Below are 18,695 nucleotides of genomic sequence, written 5' to 3'. Positions count from 1 at the left end.
CAAATTACCCTCTATAGGGCCTGCAAAAAAGCTTATTACTCGTTTTGGCGGTTATGGGTTACCATGGCCACATCCGCCCCCAAATTCTTATTTTTTTTAGTGGTGTAAGCGTAAACAACAATGTAGCCCTGCCCCAAAATAAAGAAGAATGGTCGACCAGACGTCATTCAAAAAAGGGGGGCGGGATTTGCTCCAACAAGGGGGGGGTTTTGATTGGCCGTGAAAGCAGTGACCCTGACGTACCTGCACCGCAGCCAGGGTGTCGCCGTAGTCCTCGCTCCCCACCAGGTTCAACTTCTCGTTTATCCACGCCTCTTCCTCTTCCACGTTCGCCACAAACTGCTGGTACTCCAGCGACTCTTCCAACCTCTGCCCCCTACGCAAACACACAAGAGCAAACACAGAGCCACCCGTTACTGGATGTCCAACCCCCATTACCCCGAAGTGCAGGCCCCTTGTGTACCATAGAGGGGGGGCATCATATAGCATTGGCGGTACAATTGGCCTCTCTCATTGGCTTAAAAAGGTGCCCGTCCTCTTCATTGAGTTTGAAGAGAACCTATCTTTTGTAGGAGCGCAATCCATATTTGTCTGAATCGTGATTGTAATTGATATAATTGTATTGCGACTGTAGTGTGACCTATTGATGGTAGCAAACTGATTCTTGGACGTTTTATTTTAATTTTGTTATTATCATTTTTTCATATATTTATATGGGGGGAGGGGGTTGTCTGTTTATATTTATTATTTATTTGTTACCGTTTGTATTCCATGTATATCTGAAAATCTGAAAATCTGAAAATAGAGTTTATAAGAAAAAGATGAACCTCACTGAACCACGTCAGTTGGGGCGAATGCCGCCCCTGAGGTTTATCATTGACAGTGTGTCGCTGTTCAAACAGAGAGTAGGATGTGTGTGAGACTCGCCTCGCTCCAGACAGGTCCTTGAGCTCCTTCCAGTGGTCCACAAACTGGGCCAGTCTCTGTTGGATCTCCTCCTGCCCGATGGTGTTGTCATCGGACAGCTTCTTCCCCGTCTCCAGTACAGACTGGGAATGATGCATAACACACACACACACACACACACACACACACACACACACACACACACACACACACACACACACACACACACACACACACACACACACACACACACACACACACACACACACACACAGTCAGTGGTCAGGACGGACTGAGTCTACACACGATTCAAGCCAGTGGGAGCAGCAGTAGTCATGATGCTACACATATATATAGAATATATTCCAGTAGAAATATATTTATTATAATTGCACTAGCTGGGTGACTGTTAGAGAATATATTTGGGGGGGGGGGGGGTGGTGGGTGGTGGCCCCTCACCTGGATGGCCGGCTCGTGGGCCCCCAGCTCTGCTTCCAGCCTCTTGTGCTTCTTCCTCAGATTCTGCACTCCCGTCAAATCACGTCCATAGTCCTCCGAACTCACCAACAACTTCTTTTCCCTGGGGGGGGGGGTCAGAAGATCAGGTCAGAAGAGAACCAGGGCAACCACGGTATGTTTATCTACTACTCTTAATTGGGGACGGACATGTTTTTTCTGTATATCTTTTGCAGTCCCTGTTCATGATACATACATTTTTTGTTTGACACATACAGTTTGTTTGCTAATTTGTTTTTGTGTTTGTTTGTCTGAGTGTGTGTGATTTTGCACACGTTTGTCTGCGTGTGTGCGTACGTGCATGTATATGCGATGCGCGTGCATGTGTGACTGCGAGCACGTGTATGCGCGTGCACGTGTCCCTCGGTCCGCTCACTTGATCCAGGACTCCTCGTCGTCCAGGTCCCTGAAGAACTGGTGCAGGCGGTGGGACTCGTTGAGCTTGGCCCGTCGGCCCGCCGCCATGCTCTTGATCTTGGCGAAGCGGCCGTTGACGGCGTCGCGCTTGTCCTTCACCACCGTGGTGTCGAAGGCGATGCTGCCCATCAGGCTGTCCGCCTGGCCGTTCAGGTCCTTCAGCCGGTCCTGGGGGGCCGCGCGGGGGTGGGGGGGGGTGGCAGAGGATGGGTTAGTTTGGAATTAGGAGAAAGTATTTTATTCATAATGGAGTTTCATTCATGAGTGTCGGGATGCACGATAACGTCAGGTCGACTCCAAGGAAAAAAATATATATATTAGTGCTGTCAGTTAAACGCGTTATTAACGGCGTTAACGCAAATCAATTTTAACGGCGTTAATTTTTTTTATCGCGCGATTAACGCAATTCTTTTTTTTACATTTTTTTTTTCTTTGGCTCAAAACAAAGAAGCAGTAGCCTGACTGCTATGTTCAAGGCGGTATGTTTGTATGTTCATCGTTTAATTGCACTATAGGCTTTTTTTTGTATCGTCCTGTTTTGATCAGTATATGCCAATGTTGTTATCAATAGAAAAACATTTGCACAAGGCAAGCCGATGCACTTCTCAATGTTGATAAGAGCATTAGAATTAGAAAAATTAATGGGACAAAGAAATCAAGGGATATTTTGCATAGAAAAAACATTTGCGATTAATCGCGATTAATCGTGAGTTAACTATGGCATTAATGCGATCAATCGCGATTAAATATTTGAATCGCTTGACAGCACTAATATATATATATAAGATACAAGAAAACTCAATACAATCTTAATGGAAGTTAATTGATGGTCCTATCCTACAGAGGGCAGTATAGTGCATTGCCTGTAATAAATTCTAATCAACTGGGTTCCATTCTGCTTGGCCACACCTCTCGAACCCCAACATATGCCCTAACAAAAGATCAGATTGCAAAAACTGTCTTTCTGTCCTTAACTACAATAAAACAACAATTTTAAATCCTCTAGCCTGGATATCCTCCATCCTGACTTCTTAAAAACGTGAGGTCAACATTAAGTGCTCACCGCGTAAACACAAACACCAACCACAGAACAAACAATCGAACTCCTTCAGATGCATTTGTGTCTGAACGTTTCCAAAATGTCCATCATAGTTCTGTAAAGAGACGGTTGTCTCCATAGCAACAGATAGTAGTGGCTAGCAGGCAGGTCGGGCATCCCACTGACCTCGTGGGCGGAGATGTCCGCCTCCAGCAGCTGGTGCTTCTTCAGCAGGTTGTTGACCGAGGCCAGGTCTTTGCCGTAGTCCTCGGAGGCCAGCAGGGCGTCCACCTTCAGAGGAACACAAAAGGTTTAAAACGCAGCATTCATTACCTGATCACTTATATGGTACCAACAATCGTTTGGAAAAAGAATACAAAAGTATTTAAAGCCTTTTGTAGTCGAGTTATTTACATTTCAATTTGTATGCGTTTTTTTTTACATACATTTGGTGATGATATTCTTTTGGTTTATAAATTATAGGTTTTTCTGTCTTCATATATTTGCATATTCTATTTCGTTTAAATTCATGGTTATAGAATTACTTTAAAACTTGACTTGCATCATATTCCCTTTTCTATGATTATTTTCTATCTTGAGCAGCGTAACTCTGCCGGACCATTCCCAACAGCATCGGAATATCCCGCAAAAAATTTTCCCCGTCCTGTCTGTCCCTCAGCGTACCTCGGACAGCCAGAAGTCAAAGTCCTTGATGCCGGTGTTGAAGTTCTGCTGCTTGTTGGCCTCCTTCAGCTTCTGGCTCTTCTCCGCTGACTTGTTGACCAGGAACTGCCACTGCTCATCCAGAGCGTTCAGCCGCACCTGGAGGGAGGAGGACAAACACATCATGCATGTTAGCAAAAAGGGGCTTTTGTTTCGCTCATATTATTGGATTTATTGAACCATATTTTGTTTAACACGGCTGGACTCATCGAGATTCATAACGTCTTTTACAAAGAGAGACACGGCCAAGACAAGCAACAAACCGTTTCATCATCATTAATCCCAGATTCATTATGAAATCAGAAGCATAATAGCGTCTCAAATGCCTTCAATTCAATTGTAGTACTCGTTTCCCTCGTTCTCTGTTTGGGGACATTCCTAAATGTGTTTGTCGATGCACAATGACTTAAAGTCAATGTCCATTGACTGGAATTAAAACGTATTGAAGCGCTGGTCCCTAGAGATGACCCCACTGGGTTCAGCAGTTTGCTGACAGTTCAAACCGGGATGCGGCGTCTCTTAGCGCGGGGGGGGGGATGGGGGCGTACCTTGACGGCGTCCTCGCTCCCGGAGCAGGCCCCTCTCTGGATGAGGGCGTTGCCCGTGTCGATGACCCCGCGGATGCGGTCCGCGTTGGCGTGCAGCTCCGCCTCGAAGGCCTGGTGCTTCTGGTGCTTGCTCTGAGGGCGCGCACGCACACGCACGCACACACACGCACGCACACACGCACACACACAGATAGACAGACAGGGGGAGGACACAGCAGATGCAATGAGAAAGCGTTGCTTTTGAGCATTTCGTCCTGATGTGATGAGGATGTTTGGTTGTGAGTGAATGTTTCTTCTAAGCTGGATTCTTAAAAATAAAAATAAATAAAAAAGGTAAAACCGTTGCTTTCATACAGACTTGCCATTCAGTGCAAAGGCCCAAAAAGAAAATAAATTAATGTAAAGAATTTAATTAACCCATATGGCTGTGATTAGGTTAAGTAGAAGCTACAAGTGAAGTTATGCACAGTGATAAAAACAGGTGCACACGGTGGATATGAGCGGTCAACAGGACAACGGCGTGGAGCATCCAGAGACACGAGACAGATGGGTGACGCGGACAAGATGGCGGCGTGGAGAGCCACGCCCACTAAAGAGTCCACTTCCTAAAAGAGAGCTTTGGACAGGACCGGCTCACCTTAAACCTGCTTCATGTGCTGTTGACCTAGTCTTGTAATGAGAGCGTATACTTCTGCATATTTGTTTTACATTAAATATTGACGGTTGCTCTTTGTAAAGATTTGGAAAAAAAGTTACGGTAAACTGACTTGAACATCTTGAATTGAACAAGAAAAGTCTTTCTCAGTTATCTGCTACAAAATAAGCTGAATATAAAACATAATAATATAAAACATATGAAGCAAGTTTGAAGCTCACCGTTCCACATTCAAACACAACGGACAAAAAAATGTACACATATATTGTGAAGCCACTACCAGCAATGACACATAGCGTCTAACGACAACAACAACACAACTACAACGGAACAAATGAAGCAAGAGCATCGAACCACAATTAAAAATGATGACCCATGTGAAAAAAATAAAACACAAAGAAGCCAGTACCAAACGAGTACCGATGAAGGCGATGAACATAAAGAGAGAGATGGTGGCGATGCTGCTTTCTACGTTGTGTACGACACACAGAAGCAAAAAAAAAAAGACGCGGACACATGGAGGACCTAGTCGGAGGTTAGTCAGCTAGTCACTACGAACTTACCAGCAGTTTGGAAAGCTACAAAAAAGATAGGACGATAAGAAAGAACACAGGATTTCAGTATCGACCGGGACATAGAATACACTTTCTTATGTGGTAAAGAGACAACATATTTCCCCGCATGATAAGCACAATGTTGAATAAAACACACCCATTTTAATCTTTCAAGAAATCAATAGGTTAATTCAATATAAGCAAACACAGTTTGTTCAAATATACACTGTAATAGGACAATGGGAGGGGGGAGGGGGCGCGCCACGCACCCCTCTGAAACTATCTTGAAGGTCCCGAGGAGAAAACGCTTCATATTTAGGCTAATAGTTAATTGCTAGGCTAACAGAGGTTGTGGTTAAGAGCCCCTGGTTTAGGCCAACAGCCATGCTAACAGCTAGCCGCTAGGCTGACAGAGTGTGTGTACCTGGATGTTGGTGGGGTCCTTGTAGGACTCGTCGGTGGCCGTCTGCAGCTTCTCGCTGATCCAGGCCTCGATCTCGTCCACGTCGCGGCTGAACTGCTGCAGGGTCTGGGACTCGCCCAGCTTGGAGCGCTTCTCGATCATCTGGGTCTTCAGGCGAAGCCACCTGTGGGATAGTTAGCAAAGCGGAGCGCTCAGACCAAGTACTCCCACGAGGAGGATCTTTGAGGAGCGGTTTTCATATTTGAGTGAATCCTCGAATGGTGTTCTTCTATTATGACAGCGCCTTATCTGCAATTGTATTCTGGTTCTAGGATATTATTAGGTCAACTCATTGTGTTAAGTGCTTTGGTACACCATATATTTCAGCATTCCTTCTCAAGGCTTCCTCCTTGATAACTAAATGAATCGGCTGTGGGCTGTGAAGCCCTTTGACACTATAACTGTCCATGTTATACAAACACAATTGCCTCCATCAACACAATGAAAGGACTATGAACGCACAATGACGCGGACGACCTGCCTCCCCTCATAACGAGGGGACCGTGACAGCGCCTCGGTGGCGGGGTGTGAAGGCGTCCCCGTTGCCACGGTGACTCACCTGTCGAGGACCTCGGTGCGGCGGTTGAAGATCTCGGGCTTGGCGTAGTGGTCGGCTCCGATCAGCTGGTCGGCGAACGACTGCAGAGCGGCGATCTTCTCCTCCTGGAGCGAGAAAAAGAGAGTGCAGCTCGGTACCGGCGGACACAATGGGAGTCTTGGTGTTTTTTAGGATTTATTTTTGCAGTTTTACGCTGTATTATAGAGTGATACAGAGGGGAGGACATGCAGGAAAGGACCACGGGCAGGATTTTAACCCGGGTCGCTGCGGTCAGGACTGAGCCTATGTGGTACTCGCTCTATCCGTTGAGCCACCGGGGTGACCTCATTTATTCTATTTATCTCCGTTTCTACTAGTATCTTAACAGAATAGTGAATATAGGCATATTGGAAATAGGTGTGTACTAGTTTTATTGCTATCAACTGCAAAGTTAGAGATGGTGGTGGTGGTGGTGGTGGAGGAGGTGGAGGCTGACCTGCACGGTGATGGCCTTGTCGAAGTCCTCGTGCTTCTTGATCAGCGCCTCCACGCTGTCCAGGGAGTCTCCTTTGTCGTCGCTGGCCAGGAAGGCCTCGCGGGCCGCCATCCAGTTCTCCGCCTGCTCGCAGTCGCGGTTGAACAGCTATGGGGGGGGGGGGGGAGAGGAAGAGGAGGAGGAGTCGGTCAATGCTTCACATCGTTCAGTCACTCCCCAGTCAAAAGGATCCTTCCCCAGTCCAAAGACTCACTCCCCAGTCAAAAGGATCCTTCCCCAGTCAAAAGGATCCTTCCCCAGTCCAAAGACTCACTCCCCAGTCAAAAGGATCCTTCCCCAGTCAAAAGCCAAAGAAGAAGCTAAACACGGATGCATTTGTGGTTCTTAACATTTACCTTGTGAGCTGCCAAACACATGAAGACCAGGAATGCTTGGATCGATTTGAGTGTTTAGGTCTATGATGATGGACAATGTCATACTACGGCTGATGATTAAATAAGGTCTATTGTAATGCATTTTAAATCCCTTCGATTGTAATTGATGAAAATAGTTTTAATAAAATACCAAATTCTAAATGATCAATGAATGTGTGCAGAGAAAGGGTGTGAGGCGACGGGGACGGGGCTGTACCTGGAGCTCCAGGCACTGGTCCAGCATCATGCGGCGCTGCACCCAGGCCTTCTCCAGGCCGGCCCGCTCGCTGTCCAGGGCCTCCAGCTTCTGCTGGATCTCGGGGCTGGCGTAGTGGCCCCGCGCCAGCAGCTGCTGGCCGAACTGCTCGAAGGCCTGGAAGGTTCCGGCGCGGGCGTCGATCTCAGTGCGGTGCTCCTGTAAAGATAGTACGAGAAAATCAGGGAATCGAACAAGAAGATCGCGTTTTTGTTGCTGCAATTTTTTTTCTGGTAGCATCATATAATCCTCTTGACATAAGGAATATATAATCGTTAAAAATCTTGATATTATCTATCTATCTATATATATATATCTATCTAGCTATATAGATAGTCTACTCCTACTTTTTCCTAGGACAAAAACGTGTGGAAATGATTGCCTCAACATAATTCTTCTGCAACAGAATTAAGCAGTTTAGAAATTTGAAAGCCTAAATGCAATATACTTTGTAGTCGTTAAATTGATCTCAACTCCAAGCTAAGAATGTACCAGCGGTTGAGGATAGAACCGGCATACGAGACAACGCCGGCACCGAAGACATAGCATTGGCTTCATCTACCTCCAAACATACATACACCAGTACTGAGCAACAGCATGTATGCCAAGAAATGGAGGGGGGGAACAGTCAATATTGACAGAGGAGTGTGTGTGTGTGTGTGTGTGTGTGTGTGTGTGTGTGTGTGTGTGTGTGTGTGTGGAGCTCTGGTACCTGGTGTCTCTCCAGAAGGGCCTCAGCTCCTGTCACGTCCTTGGCCAGCTCCTCTGAGGACACCAGGCCTCGGATGCCGTTGATCCAGGACGTCAGATCTCTGCACACAGGGAACAGAGAGATCAGAACGAGTCTTAGTCTGTGTTATGATATCTACATTCCGGGGCTATTGATTCCTCCGCTTGTGACCACTTTATAATGTCGCCTCATGTTTCTACCACAAAAGAAAGCCTTAATTTAAAAACATAAAGTCCTACAACTAATTTAGAATACAGTTAATCAGAACAGGACTCTGGCTCTGGCTCAAAGAAGATTGTTTGACAAAAATTACTTTACTTGCATTATGATCTCTTGAGCTACTCTGTTGTTTATTTAAACTAAGTTTAAACTTGGCAAACCAGGCTGCACTACAACTTCCTTTTCTAGCGACTCCAATTCTAATTCTCTGCTTTGACGATTCTCAACCTCTCACTTATAAGTCCTCTTTAGATAAAAGCCGCTAAGAAGCCCTTAACGTGGACCGAGTGCGAGGCAGCAGCAGCAGTGGTGGTCCTCCCTACCTGAAGCCGCTAAGAACCCCTTAACGTGGACCGAGTGCGAGGCAGCAGCAGCAGCAGCGGCGGTCCTCCCTACCTGAAGTCGGACAGGAAGCGCTGCAGGTCGTGGGAGTTGCCCAGCTTGTCCTTCCTCTGGTCGGCGCGGCCCACCAGGCTGCTCCACGCCGTGTTCAGCTCCGTGCACTTCTCCTGGATGTCGTCCACCGCCTCGGGGTGGGACTGGATCAGACGCTCCGCCGTCTCCCCCAGAGAGTTCACCTGAGGATGGGGTGGGGGGGGGGGGGGGGGAGGAGGAGGAATAGGGCAAAAAAAGATCCTCGGTTCAATGACTGTGATCCCTCTTTTGGATTTCGATGAAAATAGTTTCAAAATTATTTTATTTTTTTACTGGGCACCCAATTCAAACCAAGCAGGAACAGTTTGCATGGCTTTTTCTATAATTGTATAATTGTTCCTTTGCATTTTATATCCTTTTTTTTACTGCGCTAATATTATTGAACAAACTCCCCAGGCAAGAAAACTCTTCCTGATCTCTTTAAATTATTCGGTGGTTCCCGCCCTCTGATTCAAGCCTTTTCCCAACTCTTTCCCCTTCGGCTGACAGCGGCCTGGACTGCGTCTAACCTTGTCTCCCAGGGCGGCCAGGTCTCTCTCGAAGCCCTCGTGTTTCCGCTGCAGGGCCTGGACGCTGGCCAGGTCGTGGCCGTAGTTATCGGTGTTCAGCGCCTGGTTCTTCTCCTCGATCCACTCTTTGGTCTCATCGGCATCCCTAAAACCAGACCGAGAAACATCACATGTTGTCCCGATGGCCAGTGACTCACCGCATTGTGCAATGCAGACATTTTGAATTCAAACACCCAATCCATAAATATGTTCCTTTATAACTCAATCATAAACTCTTTGGTGCCATTTTTTTATAACAGATCGTTATTTTTTATCAAGAGCACATCTTTTTTAAGTCATCAACTTTTTGCATTCAGTAATTTCCTAGTTCAATGCTAGCTTGTTTTTACTTTGACAACACTCTCATAAATGACTAAACAAATGGTGATAATATGTATTTGTATGTAGTTCCTAGTTGAAGAAAGGGCAGACACAGTGTGACTGTGCGGGCAGTCTGTACCTGTGGAAGCGCTGCACCTCATGGGCACTGCCCAGCATGTTGCTCCTGTCCTCAGCCAGCTGCTGCAGGGACCTCCATCGGTTGTTCAGCTCCTGGAGACACAACCACAACCCGACATCACACACCCCCCGTGTACCAGCGACACAGAGAACTCCCTCTGCCATGCGTGTGCAGTACGCCGTCCTTCTGATCCTGTCACGTTCAATCTGCTACTAATCTAATCTACAAGATCTTTGAGATAAAACAAGAACATCAATCTACTAGTACATGAACAAATAATCGTACGATTCAATGCATGTATGTTGCAGCTAACTAAGACTAAACTTCAGACTAGAGAGTGTGGTCGAGGGATGTTCCATGCACAAGGACGACACAGAGAGACGGCCGAAGTCCGGCAGACATTTCAAGACAACGGTCCGACGGCATAGACTGGATGCATGAAGGGGTAGTGACAGACAACATAACGGGATACAACAACCGAATAACTGAAGAAAACAGTACAATCGAGACAAAAATAACAAGGGACAAAATGGGACAATATAAAAATGAAAAGGACACTAACGTAAAACTCGGTACGCGACACAAACATGACTAGGTTAGGAGGAAATAAAAGGACATATCAAACTGTGACAAGGGAGGGGTTAACCAAAAGTGGTACACATATATCGACATGGACCACGATGCAGCACACTGATGCAGGAGGACGGTCGGGTTCGAGGCGGGGGTCGGAGGACTCCAGTGGAATCTTACCTTGATGGTATTAAAGTTAGCCGTGGTTTGAACGGCCATGCGTACATTCTACAAGTCAAAGGTCACAGAGACAACACCACAGCAGTCAGAGGAGAGAGGTCGGAGTTCACACGTCAGGGCCTTGCGGTTCTTCCCGAGAAGAAGCTCCGTCCAAAGTGGCTCAGAATCATCAAGAGGATAGCAAACACTGCATCCACGGTAACACACACGGGGCATGCAGGATGGACATCTTTCGACTTCTTGTACAAGCCATTCCATCCATGGGTTTTAAAACCCATGGGTGTAGACATTGGGTCTGTTGTTCAAGCCATGTCTGACATTACATTCAACAGAAAACCCACAAATAACACTCGGGAGAAGCAGCGATATCTTCTCCAGAGAGAGAAGCCTATAGGGAATTGCAGTTACAGATTGAGCCAATTAGTGCCATGCGATGTCCGAGGCACTTCAATTGGAAACCAATCGGAAACGATTGCATAACCTGCAATGGTGGCTTTGTGAGGTTTGATTTTACCGTTTGATCAAAATAAAAACCTTGCCATAGAAATGCGACACCCCATGTCGCAGAAGAAGAGTCAAGCATCATCGTCTGACCAGGTACAACGTCAAAATGAGGTTTGCAATTGATGCATATTTTGTTTTAGTAAGTTAATGACAAAATGCATCTCTTGTATTACTCGGGGAGTAAGACGTGATCGGTTGGGACTTACCTTCCATGGAGATGCATTCTTTGCGTCGGCTTCATCCTAATGAAGAAGAATTTTTGTGTCAGTGATATGCACTAAGTTTCCTATTTCAATACTTTAACGGATGGCTGTTCAAAAGAAGTATAAATATGTGGCTCACCTTGCTAGGGGCGGATCCAAGCATTTCTTGTTGCTGCAATTGAAAAGGATGAGTTAACATTTAGGCCTATAACTTTAGAATTTCCCTTCTCAAAGAAAGCATTTCCCAATGAATTAAATTGACTATCGAATCGAAGAGCTGACATATTTCACATTTGTTTTTCCCAAAAGGAAACAAGAGAGTAATACAAAACTTGAATTAATAACAGCATCCTGTGAGACCGTCCAATTCCATTATATAAAAACATCTAGAATCGACTGGCCCACATGACGCCACGCCTTCAGACCCCACTGGGGCGTGCCTCCCTGTGTGTGTGTGTGTGCGTGTGCGTGTGCGTGTGTGGACGGTACCTGGGACTGCACCATGGGGGCCTCCTCGGCCATCAGGCCCTCAGACTCCAGCTCCGACGCCACCTTGTTGATGTCCCGCAGACGGGACTCGTTGGCCTTCAGGTCCTGGGAGAGAACACACCTCCGTTCAGACACACTTCCCCATCCCACACGGGACTCTGGTGTGTGAGTGGAATGGTCCATCGCATGTAGTTTTGATGACGTAGCGTATACTGGTGGACTATTTAGTTACTGAAACACCCGTGTGTAATGATCGATAATGTCTTATGGTCAATAATATATATTTTGCTCGATTACAATTGCATTGATACTACACCTGAACACCATTATTACATAATGACTAGAACATTAGTTAACTGTTAATTAAATGATAGTTAAAGGGTTATTACCCATGTCAATTATTGCAGCCTTATTTTAAAGTCCTACCTTGTTTTGTAAAATATTGTAGGTTGTGAAGTGAATAACATGAGGCCGTAACAAAATGAAAAAGTACCTTCTGGAAGTCGTCAAACTTCTTCTGCAGCACCTCCACCTGCTCCAGGTCGGAGCCCATCTCCTCGTTGGTGAGCGCGCCCTCCTTCTCGTTGATCCACTGCTGCAGCTCGTTGGCCTCGCGGAACAGCATGAACTTCTTGCAGCTCTTCTCCAGCATGTCCTTGCGCTTGTCCCCCAGCTCCAGCAGAGTGCCGTACCTGTTCACCAACGCAGGACACACAGGGCCGGTGACTCACGGATACCATGGCAACGCGACACCGAGGGTGAAGGAGTGCAGAGTTGGTCTGCCGCTCGAGGTCTGATGTTATTTTAGGATTATGAAATGAATCCCCCATGGCGAATGGAATAGGCGAAGCTCAATCTCCTTATGAGATGTTTGAACGGAATATAAAGCAGTGATGTATAAACAGCCCAGTCATTGGTTGAAGGCTATTAATCCTGCATGGATCAAGATCCTAGGTGCGCTCAAAGGCAATCAGAATACGTTAATAAAGTAATAGCTCGAACCAATCGGATTCTTATAATTGTTCAACAGTATATGGGTATGTCATGGTTTTTAATCCATTCCTCGGGGACCACCTGTGCTCCGCCCCGATGCGTCACACACACCCCTGACCCCCCTGATAACGAGCTCCCTTCTGGGGGTATCGAGGTGTCAAACACGCCGGTGCCAGCCTGTTGGTCCGAAGGACTGGATTGAAAACGTTCCGATTACCGTCGATAGACTACGGTCTATCCGAGGTACGTAGAACTGCAGCGATGCGGACGATGAAGGAGTGTCACAAACACACACACACACACACACATCCCAGAAGACAGGCCTGGGATGCGGAAGGGAGAGATGACGTCACAATGAGGAGACGATGCCTCTTCTATCCCTGGGTGATAGAAGATGAGGCTGGCGATGTACAACCACAACAACACAGGGGGGGAGCTGTGTAGTTGGGGGCACGGGGGTGGAGGCGGGCGACGGGTATGGACTGAAGAGCCGGGCGGATGAGGTGTGGTTGGGGGGCACGATCACCACGACACGCAGAGGGAGATGGGGGTGTTTTGGGGGGTTGGGGGCGGGGGTCTTACTCACAGCTCTTCCACCTGCTTCATGCGTACAGACACACTGCACGCCTCCTTGGCGACCAGCCTGCACGCAGCAGGGGGGCGCGACGGCGAGGGAGACGCAGAGGTTTAGTGGTTAAACAACGGGCGAGAGAGGTAGAGAGCAAGAGCGAGAGCGAGAGAGAGAGAGAGAGAGAGAGAGAGAGAGAGAGAGAGAGAGAGAGAGAGAGAGACAAAAAGGAAGAGAGACAAAGAGAAAGAGAGAGAGAGAGAGAGGCAGAGAGACAAAAAGGAAGAGAGACAAAGAGAAAGAGAGAGCGCAAGAGAAGGAGAGATTGAGAGGCACAGCAAGAGAGTGAGAGCAAGTAAGATGAACAAGCAGAGGGAGAGCAGTGAGAGAGAAAAGGAGCAAGAGAGAGAGCAAGAGAAATCTTATAACGAACATCAGAAAATAAGATGAAAAATAGAGGTTAGCGGTTAAGAAACAACGAGAACACCCTCATAGTATAATCAGTATCAAAGTACCGACTATGCGTACTTAAATGCTGAATACCAGAATAGGTATACAGAAGAAAACCCAAACCATGTGTAAGTGAAGCTTTCACACACACACACACACACACACACACAAACACAAAGAGGGTTATGCTGTGAGTGTTACTGACTGGTTATCCGCCTGTTCCTGGCGCAGGGCGATGCTGCCCTGCTCGTCCAGGAGGTTCTCCCTGGACGACGACTGGGTGGGGTCCAGCTTCTTCACGTAGGCCGCGGGCACGAAGCCCTGCCGGTCGTTCACCTCCACCTTCCACCAGTCCTAGGGAGACGGAGACACGGGAACACGGGACGATTATAGAGGACATGAATTCAGAGTATAAATCCCCCCCCCCTGCAGGCTTTTAAAGCAATTATTTTGTGGCTATTATTTTCTTAATCTCCTTTAAAGCTTAATTTGTTGAAGTGGCCGTCGCTAAGATTTATTTTGCGTGCTCTTCGGCAACCCCTTTGGCGATAAGCGGTAATTGCTCCCATAGATTCCAGCGGTGTTCAGTCGCGGACACCAAGTTGGTAACTTTTGTAATACTGCAAATTCCAGGCCTCCATCACACAGAATGTGCTACTTCACTCGGCCTCTTAACGGACATTCATTTTCATGAAATTTCAGTAGGGGATAATTCTTTTCCCATCAACAAATGCAGAAACAACAGCATAACGAGTGTGGGGGAGTGTTTGGGGGAGTGTTTGGGTGAGTGTGTGGGGGAGTGTGTGGGGGAGTGTTTGGGGGAGTGTTTGGGGGAGTGTGTGGGGGAGTGTGTGGGGGAGTGTTTGGGGGAGTGGGGGTCCCACCTTGTTGGTGCTGTTGAGTAGGGTGAGGATGTCCCCCTTCTTCATGGTGACCTCACGGGGGCTCTTCTCCTGGTAGTCGTACAGGGCCAGGACCAGCTCCTTCCCCGTCTCGTCGTCCGTGGGGGCCACTTGTTGCTGTGGTTACAACAGATCCACGTTTTATTCGTTGAGCAGATGCTTATATTTCTATCCTGAGTGTCTTACAAGTGAAGCTTAAAACAATCAAAGCAAGCCATCGATCTTGGAGCGGCTTCATAGAGAGGCAATGCTCTGTAGTCATTTACTTTTATACGTCACTGGTAGTGCAATCAGATATAGTCAATGCATATCAAAGTGCTTTCAAAGCTGTGCAACATCAGAACAGTAAAGTGAGCACCAGACTACTAGCGCTAGACAAGCACAGACCGGAAACAAGCGCACGAGTCAGCTTGCTAGGCGATCTCGGAATAGGGGGGTCTTTAGATGCTTTCGTATGGTAAATGGTAAACGGACTGCATTTATCTAGTGCTTTTTTTTTTTTCCCAAGCGCTTTACAATATTCCCTTACACTCACCCATTCAAGCACACATTCACCCACCGACGGCGGAGTCAACCATGCAAGGAGACAGCCAGCTCGTCGGGAGCAGTTAGGGTTATGTGCCTTGCTCAGGGACACCTTGACACTCAGCTAGGAGGAGCCTAGCTTTGTAGTCACTGCTATCATACTGATAACCGCCATTGACTAGCAAAAGTTAAGCTGTGGCTTTGCAGGATGCTTGTCGTGCGTTGACTGCCGTGCACATCACCCGCCGCGTGTGCTGTGCTCGTCGCCATGGGGACGGGGACTCACCCTGCAGGACTGGGCCTGTTCTTTCAGCGCGTGGATGCTGCTGCCGTAGGCGCTCAGGTCCGACATCAGGGCCTCGTGCTTCTTCAGCAGAGCCTACGGGAGAGGAGGTCACGGGTCATGCACAGTGTGGATGGGTCACAAAGTGAAAGTGAAACCAATGTTGGCGAAGATAGCGTCGGTCATTTTCTTGTTGGTATTTCCATTAACTACATTCTTAATAGATAGCAGCTATTCTTTTTTCTTTATTTTAAACCCAATGTTTGTTTCCTAATTACTGCTATTAAAAAATTATTCTTTGAGGCCTATTTTAACTAATTGGTACATTTTTGGGGGAAACACACTCATTCATGAGATACATTAAAAAAAGAAAGGGTTAGGGCTTTGAGAGGCTTAACAATAGTTTGGTGAATAGTGAATGGAACTGCGGCCCGACACCTAGTGAATGGCTCCATTCACTATTCAACGTTCAGTCATTAAAGGGACGCTTTTATCCATCTTACCAAGGAGCAGGGTAGCATGAGTACAGCTCAGGCTGCGGACACCGGCGGGGATCGAACCCGGTCCCACTTGACGCCCCCCCCCCCCCTCACCCCCTCACCAACCCGTAGGCCCGTTACCTCGGCAGAGTCCTCGTCCTTGCCGTAGTCGGGGCTGCCCACGATGGGCTCCTTCTCCCTCATCCAGGACTCGGCCTCGTTGGCGTCGGCGAAGTACTGCTGGGCCTGCAGGGAGTCCTCCAGGTCCTGGCGCCGCTGCGCCGCCTTGCCCTTCAGCGTGTCCCAGCGGCCGTTCAGCTCGCCCAGCTTCACCTTCACCTCCTCCGCCGCAAAGTGGCCTGGGGGAGGGGTGGGTAGAGAGGGGGGGGGAGGTTGACGGTCAGTTGGTCTGACCCTGGAGATCTGAGCTCGGGTCTGATTGTGCGGGACTAGGGGAACATTGACTTTACTTTTGCTTTATAGATCGTCCTGAATTCAATTAAAAATAAAATACATTCAATTACGGGTTGACGAGAAGTTTAACAGCGAAAAGTGCTGTGCCTTGGGTTTCTTGTTGAATCATTATTCATTCATCATGTTGATTGATTGCCAATGAATGCATTGGAAGGTCGTCTAACCATCAATACATTGATTGAAGAAGCCTAGCCTGGGAACCCGGAATCTTAAAATGTAGTGTTCAACAAATGATGAGCACTTCAAGGATGGTCGTGTCTGGAGGATAGTCCTCCTTACCTTCCTCCACCATGGCGTCGCCCTTCTGGCTGACGGCCTTGATGCGGGGCTCGTGGCCCGAGATCTCCGCCTGCAGGGCCTGGTGCTTCTTCAGGAGGTTCTGCACGCCGATCAGGTCTTTGCCTGAACACGAGGACAGCAGCGGGGGGTTCATTCAAATGCATCGGCGCAGTGGACAGGCAAGACATGAGGGTCCACCTTTCAGGCCTCTATGAACTCGTATGAATAATATTATCATGATAGTAACTTTACTTACATAGCACTTTATTGATAAATACAATAAAAAAAATACAACATCAATTACAGAATACATTATAATACCTTCATAACAACGGATGAAATAAGACGATAAAATCATAGGGGACAAAAGTTTTGCGGCAGGATTTACAATTAACAAAATTAAACAGAACAGACAATTTACCGCAAGTAAATGTATAAGCCACACCCCTCTAAACTGCAGGACGACAGTCCTACAAACTCAGTGTACGCCCAGCATGGAAACAATGCCAGGCAACGTTTTTGGACTCTTGAGCGAGCGCACACACACACCTCGGTTGGTGGAGGCGGCGATGGGCTCCTTCTCGCGGATCCAGGTCTCCTCGTCCTCCACGTCCCTGAAGAGCTGCTGCAGCCGCAGGGAGTCGGACAGCTTCTGCTTGCGGGCCGTCATGGGCTCGCGCAGGGCGTCGTAGCGCGTCACCAGCGCCTCCTGCTTCTTGCGGATGTTGTCGGCGTCAAAGTGGCCGGCCTCCTGGAACTGCCGGGCCTGGATGGTGATGCCGTCAATGCGGTCCTGTTGGGAGAGAGGGGGAGGGAACGGGGGTTAACACAGGGTCATTTGGTTCATTTAATAAGTCGACTGCTCTGTGGTGAAATGTAGATTTAATATGTTCTAGTGACTGGCAACCTCTGTCTCCTCCACACACTTAAAATAATGATTGATGTGAGTCACGTCAACTAATTACAAAAGTCACAACACTAATAATTGAATTAAATTAGGAACATTTGGCATCAGAGACGCATAACGACAGATATGGAGGCGTCAATAAAGAGTGCGCTGATCAGATGAGGTCCGGATGCACACACAAGCACACCCTTGTAGTGTGTTTGTTTGCCTCAGTATGTGTGTGTGTGTGTGTGTACATATTTACTTGTCTGTCTGCCTGTTTACGTGTGTATGTGTGTGTGTGTGTGTGTGTTTGCATTGTTTTCGTATGTGTGTTTGCAGGTCTGTGTTTGTGCGTGGGTGTGTTGCGTGTCTGTGCGTCCCTGTGTGTGCGTGTGTGTACCTGGTGAGCGGCCACGTCGGCCTCCAGCAGGGCGTGCTTCTTCTGCAGGTTCTGGACGCTGGTCAGGTCCTTGCCGTAGTCGTCGGAGGCCAGCTGGCCCTCCACCTCGTACAGCCACAGCTCGATGTCCTCCACGTTGCGGTTGAACTGCTGCTGCTGGTTGGCCTCGCGCAGCTTGATGCCTGGGGGAGAGGAGATCAGAAGAACAGATGAGGAACAGTGGACTATTAATAGGACTCCAATCAGAATGCAAATATATAGCTCTCGGATAAGCAGTAAAACAAAACAAGGAACCACAATGGAAATAAGCTTTCAGGCTTTATTGTGTCACCCCTGCCTGTTTATGTATTTTAATATATGACACAGAGTGCTGTTTATATTTTATGTATACAAAGGTAGAGTGTTAACAGTGGCTCTGTATGTGAGTTGTACTCTCATGCGCATTGTGAAGAACAAAAACTATTTCACAGCCTGCAACATTAACTTTGTTTCAACTGGACAAACCAATGTCGTCCACTGACCGTAACGTTTGTGTTTGTGCCAAGGGCATCTCTATGAACTACATCAGGGGTGCCCAACCTTTTTTGACCC

At 47.6% G+C, this 18,695-nt stretch overlaps 1 protein-coding gene and 1 non-coding gene across 7 annotated transcripts in view; both read right to left on the bottom strand.

Annotated features, from left to right (window-relative positions):
• The window catches only part of sptan1 (spectrin alpha, non-erythrocytic 1), a 40,557-nt gene that overhangs the window by 8,629 nt on the left and 13,233 nt on the right, over positions 1-18,695 (bottom strand). For 2 of the 6 annotated variants that reach the window (XM_060049872.1, XM_060049870.1), the window contains exons 15-43: positions 18,105-18,286; positions 17,365-17,608; positions 16,816-16,938; positions 16,204-16,421; positions 15,587-15,679; positions 14,758-14,892; positions 14,079-14,227; positions 13,442-13,498; positions 12,356-12,554; positions 11,863-11,967; positions 11,513-11,545; positions 11,377-11,412; positions 10,667-10,714; positions 9,917-10,008; positions 9,418-9,562; positions 8,870-9,051; positions 8,237-8,336; positions 7,486-7,683; positions 6,856-7,002; positions 6,381-6,484; positions 5,783-5,945; positions 5,368-5,382; positions 4,150-4,281; positions 3,563-3,700; positions 3,065-3,169; positions 1,799-2,007; positions 1,366-1,486; positions 928-1,049; positions 244-376 (exon numbers count right to left, since the gene is read on the bottom strand). In XM_060049872.1, coding sequence (XP_059905855.1) covers positions 244-376; positions 928-1,049; positions 1,366-1,486; positions 1,799-2,007; positions 3,065-3,169; positions 3,563-3,700; positions 4,150-4,281; positions 5,368-5,382; positions 5,783-5,945; positions 6,381-6,484; positions 6,856-7,002; positions 7,486-7,683; positions 8,237-8,336; positions 8,870-9,051; positions 9,418-9,562; positions 9,917-10,008; positions 10,667-10,714; positions 11,377-11,412; positions 11,513-11,545; positions 11,863-11,967; positions 12,356-12,554; positions 13,442-13,498; positions 14,079-14,227; positions 14,758-14,892; positions 15,587-15,679; positions 16,204-16,421; positions 16,816-16,938; positions 17,365-17,608; positions 18,105-18,286 — 3,728 coding nt within the window. The remainder of the gene's footprint in view (positions 1-243; positions 377-927; positions 1,050-1,365; positions 1,487-1,798; positions 2,008-3,064; positions 3,170-3,562; positions 3,701-4,149; positions 4,282-5,367; positions 5,383-5,782; positions 5,946-6,380; positions 6,485-6,855; positions 7,003-7,485; positions 7,684-8,236; positions 8,337-8,869; positions 9,052-9,417; positions 9,563-9,916; positions 10,009-10,666; positions 10,715-11,376; positions 11,413-11,512; positions 11,546-11,862; positions 11,968-12,355; positions 12,555-13,441; positions 13,499-14,078; positions 14,228-14,757; positions 14,893-15,586; positions 15,680-16,203; positions 16,422-16,815; positions 16,939-17,364; positions 17,609-18,104; positions 18,287-18,695) is intronic. The other 4 variants (XM_060049871.1, XM_060049873.1, XM_060049875.1 and 1 more) reach the window with 4 other exon arrangements.
• On the bottom strand, positions 8,009-8,142 carry LOC132456685 (small nucleolar RNA SNORA57). Its single transcript, XR_009525551.1, has one exon. It is a non-coding gene; the product is annotated as a small nucleolar RNA SNORA57 (small nucleolar RNA).

The sequence above is a fragment of the Gadus macrocephalus genome, chromosome 4 (genome assembly GCF_031168955.1).
Source record: "Gadus macrocephalus chromosome 4, ASM3116895v1".
NCBI classification, from domain to species: Eukaryota; Metazoa; Chordata; class Actinopteri; order Gadiformes; family Gadidae; genus Gadus; species Gadus macrocephalus.
The sequence above is the reverse complement of the archived record's forward strand: the minus strand, read 5'-3'. Positions and strand labels throughout refer to the sequence as shown.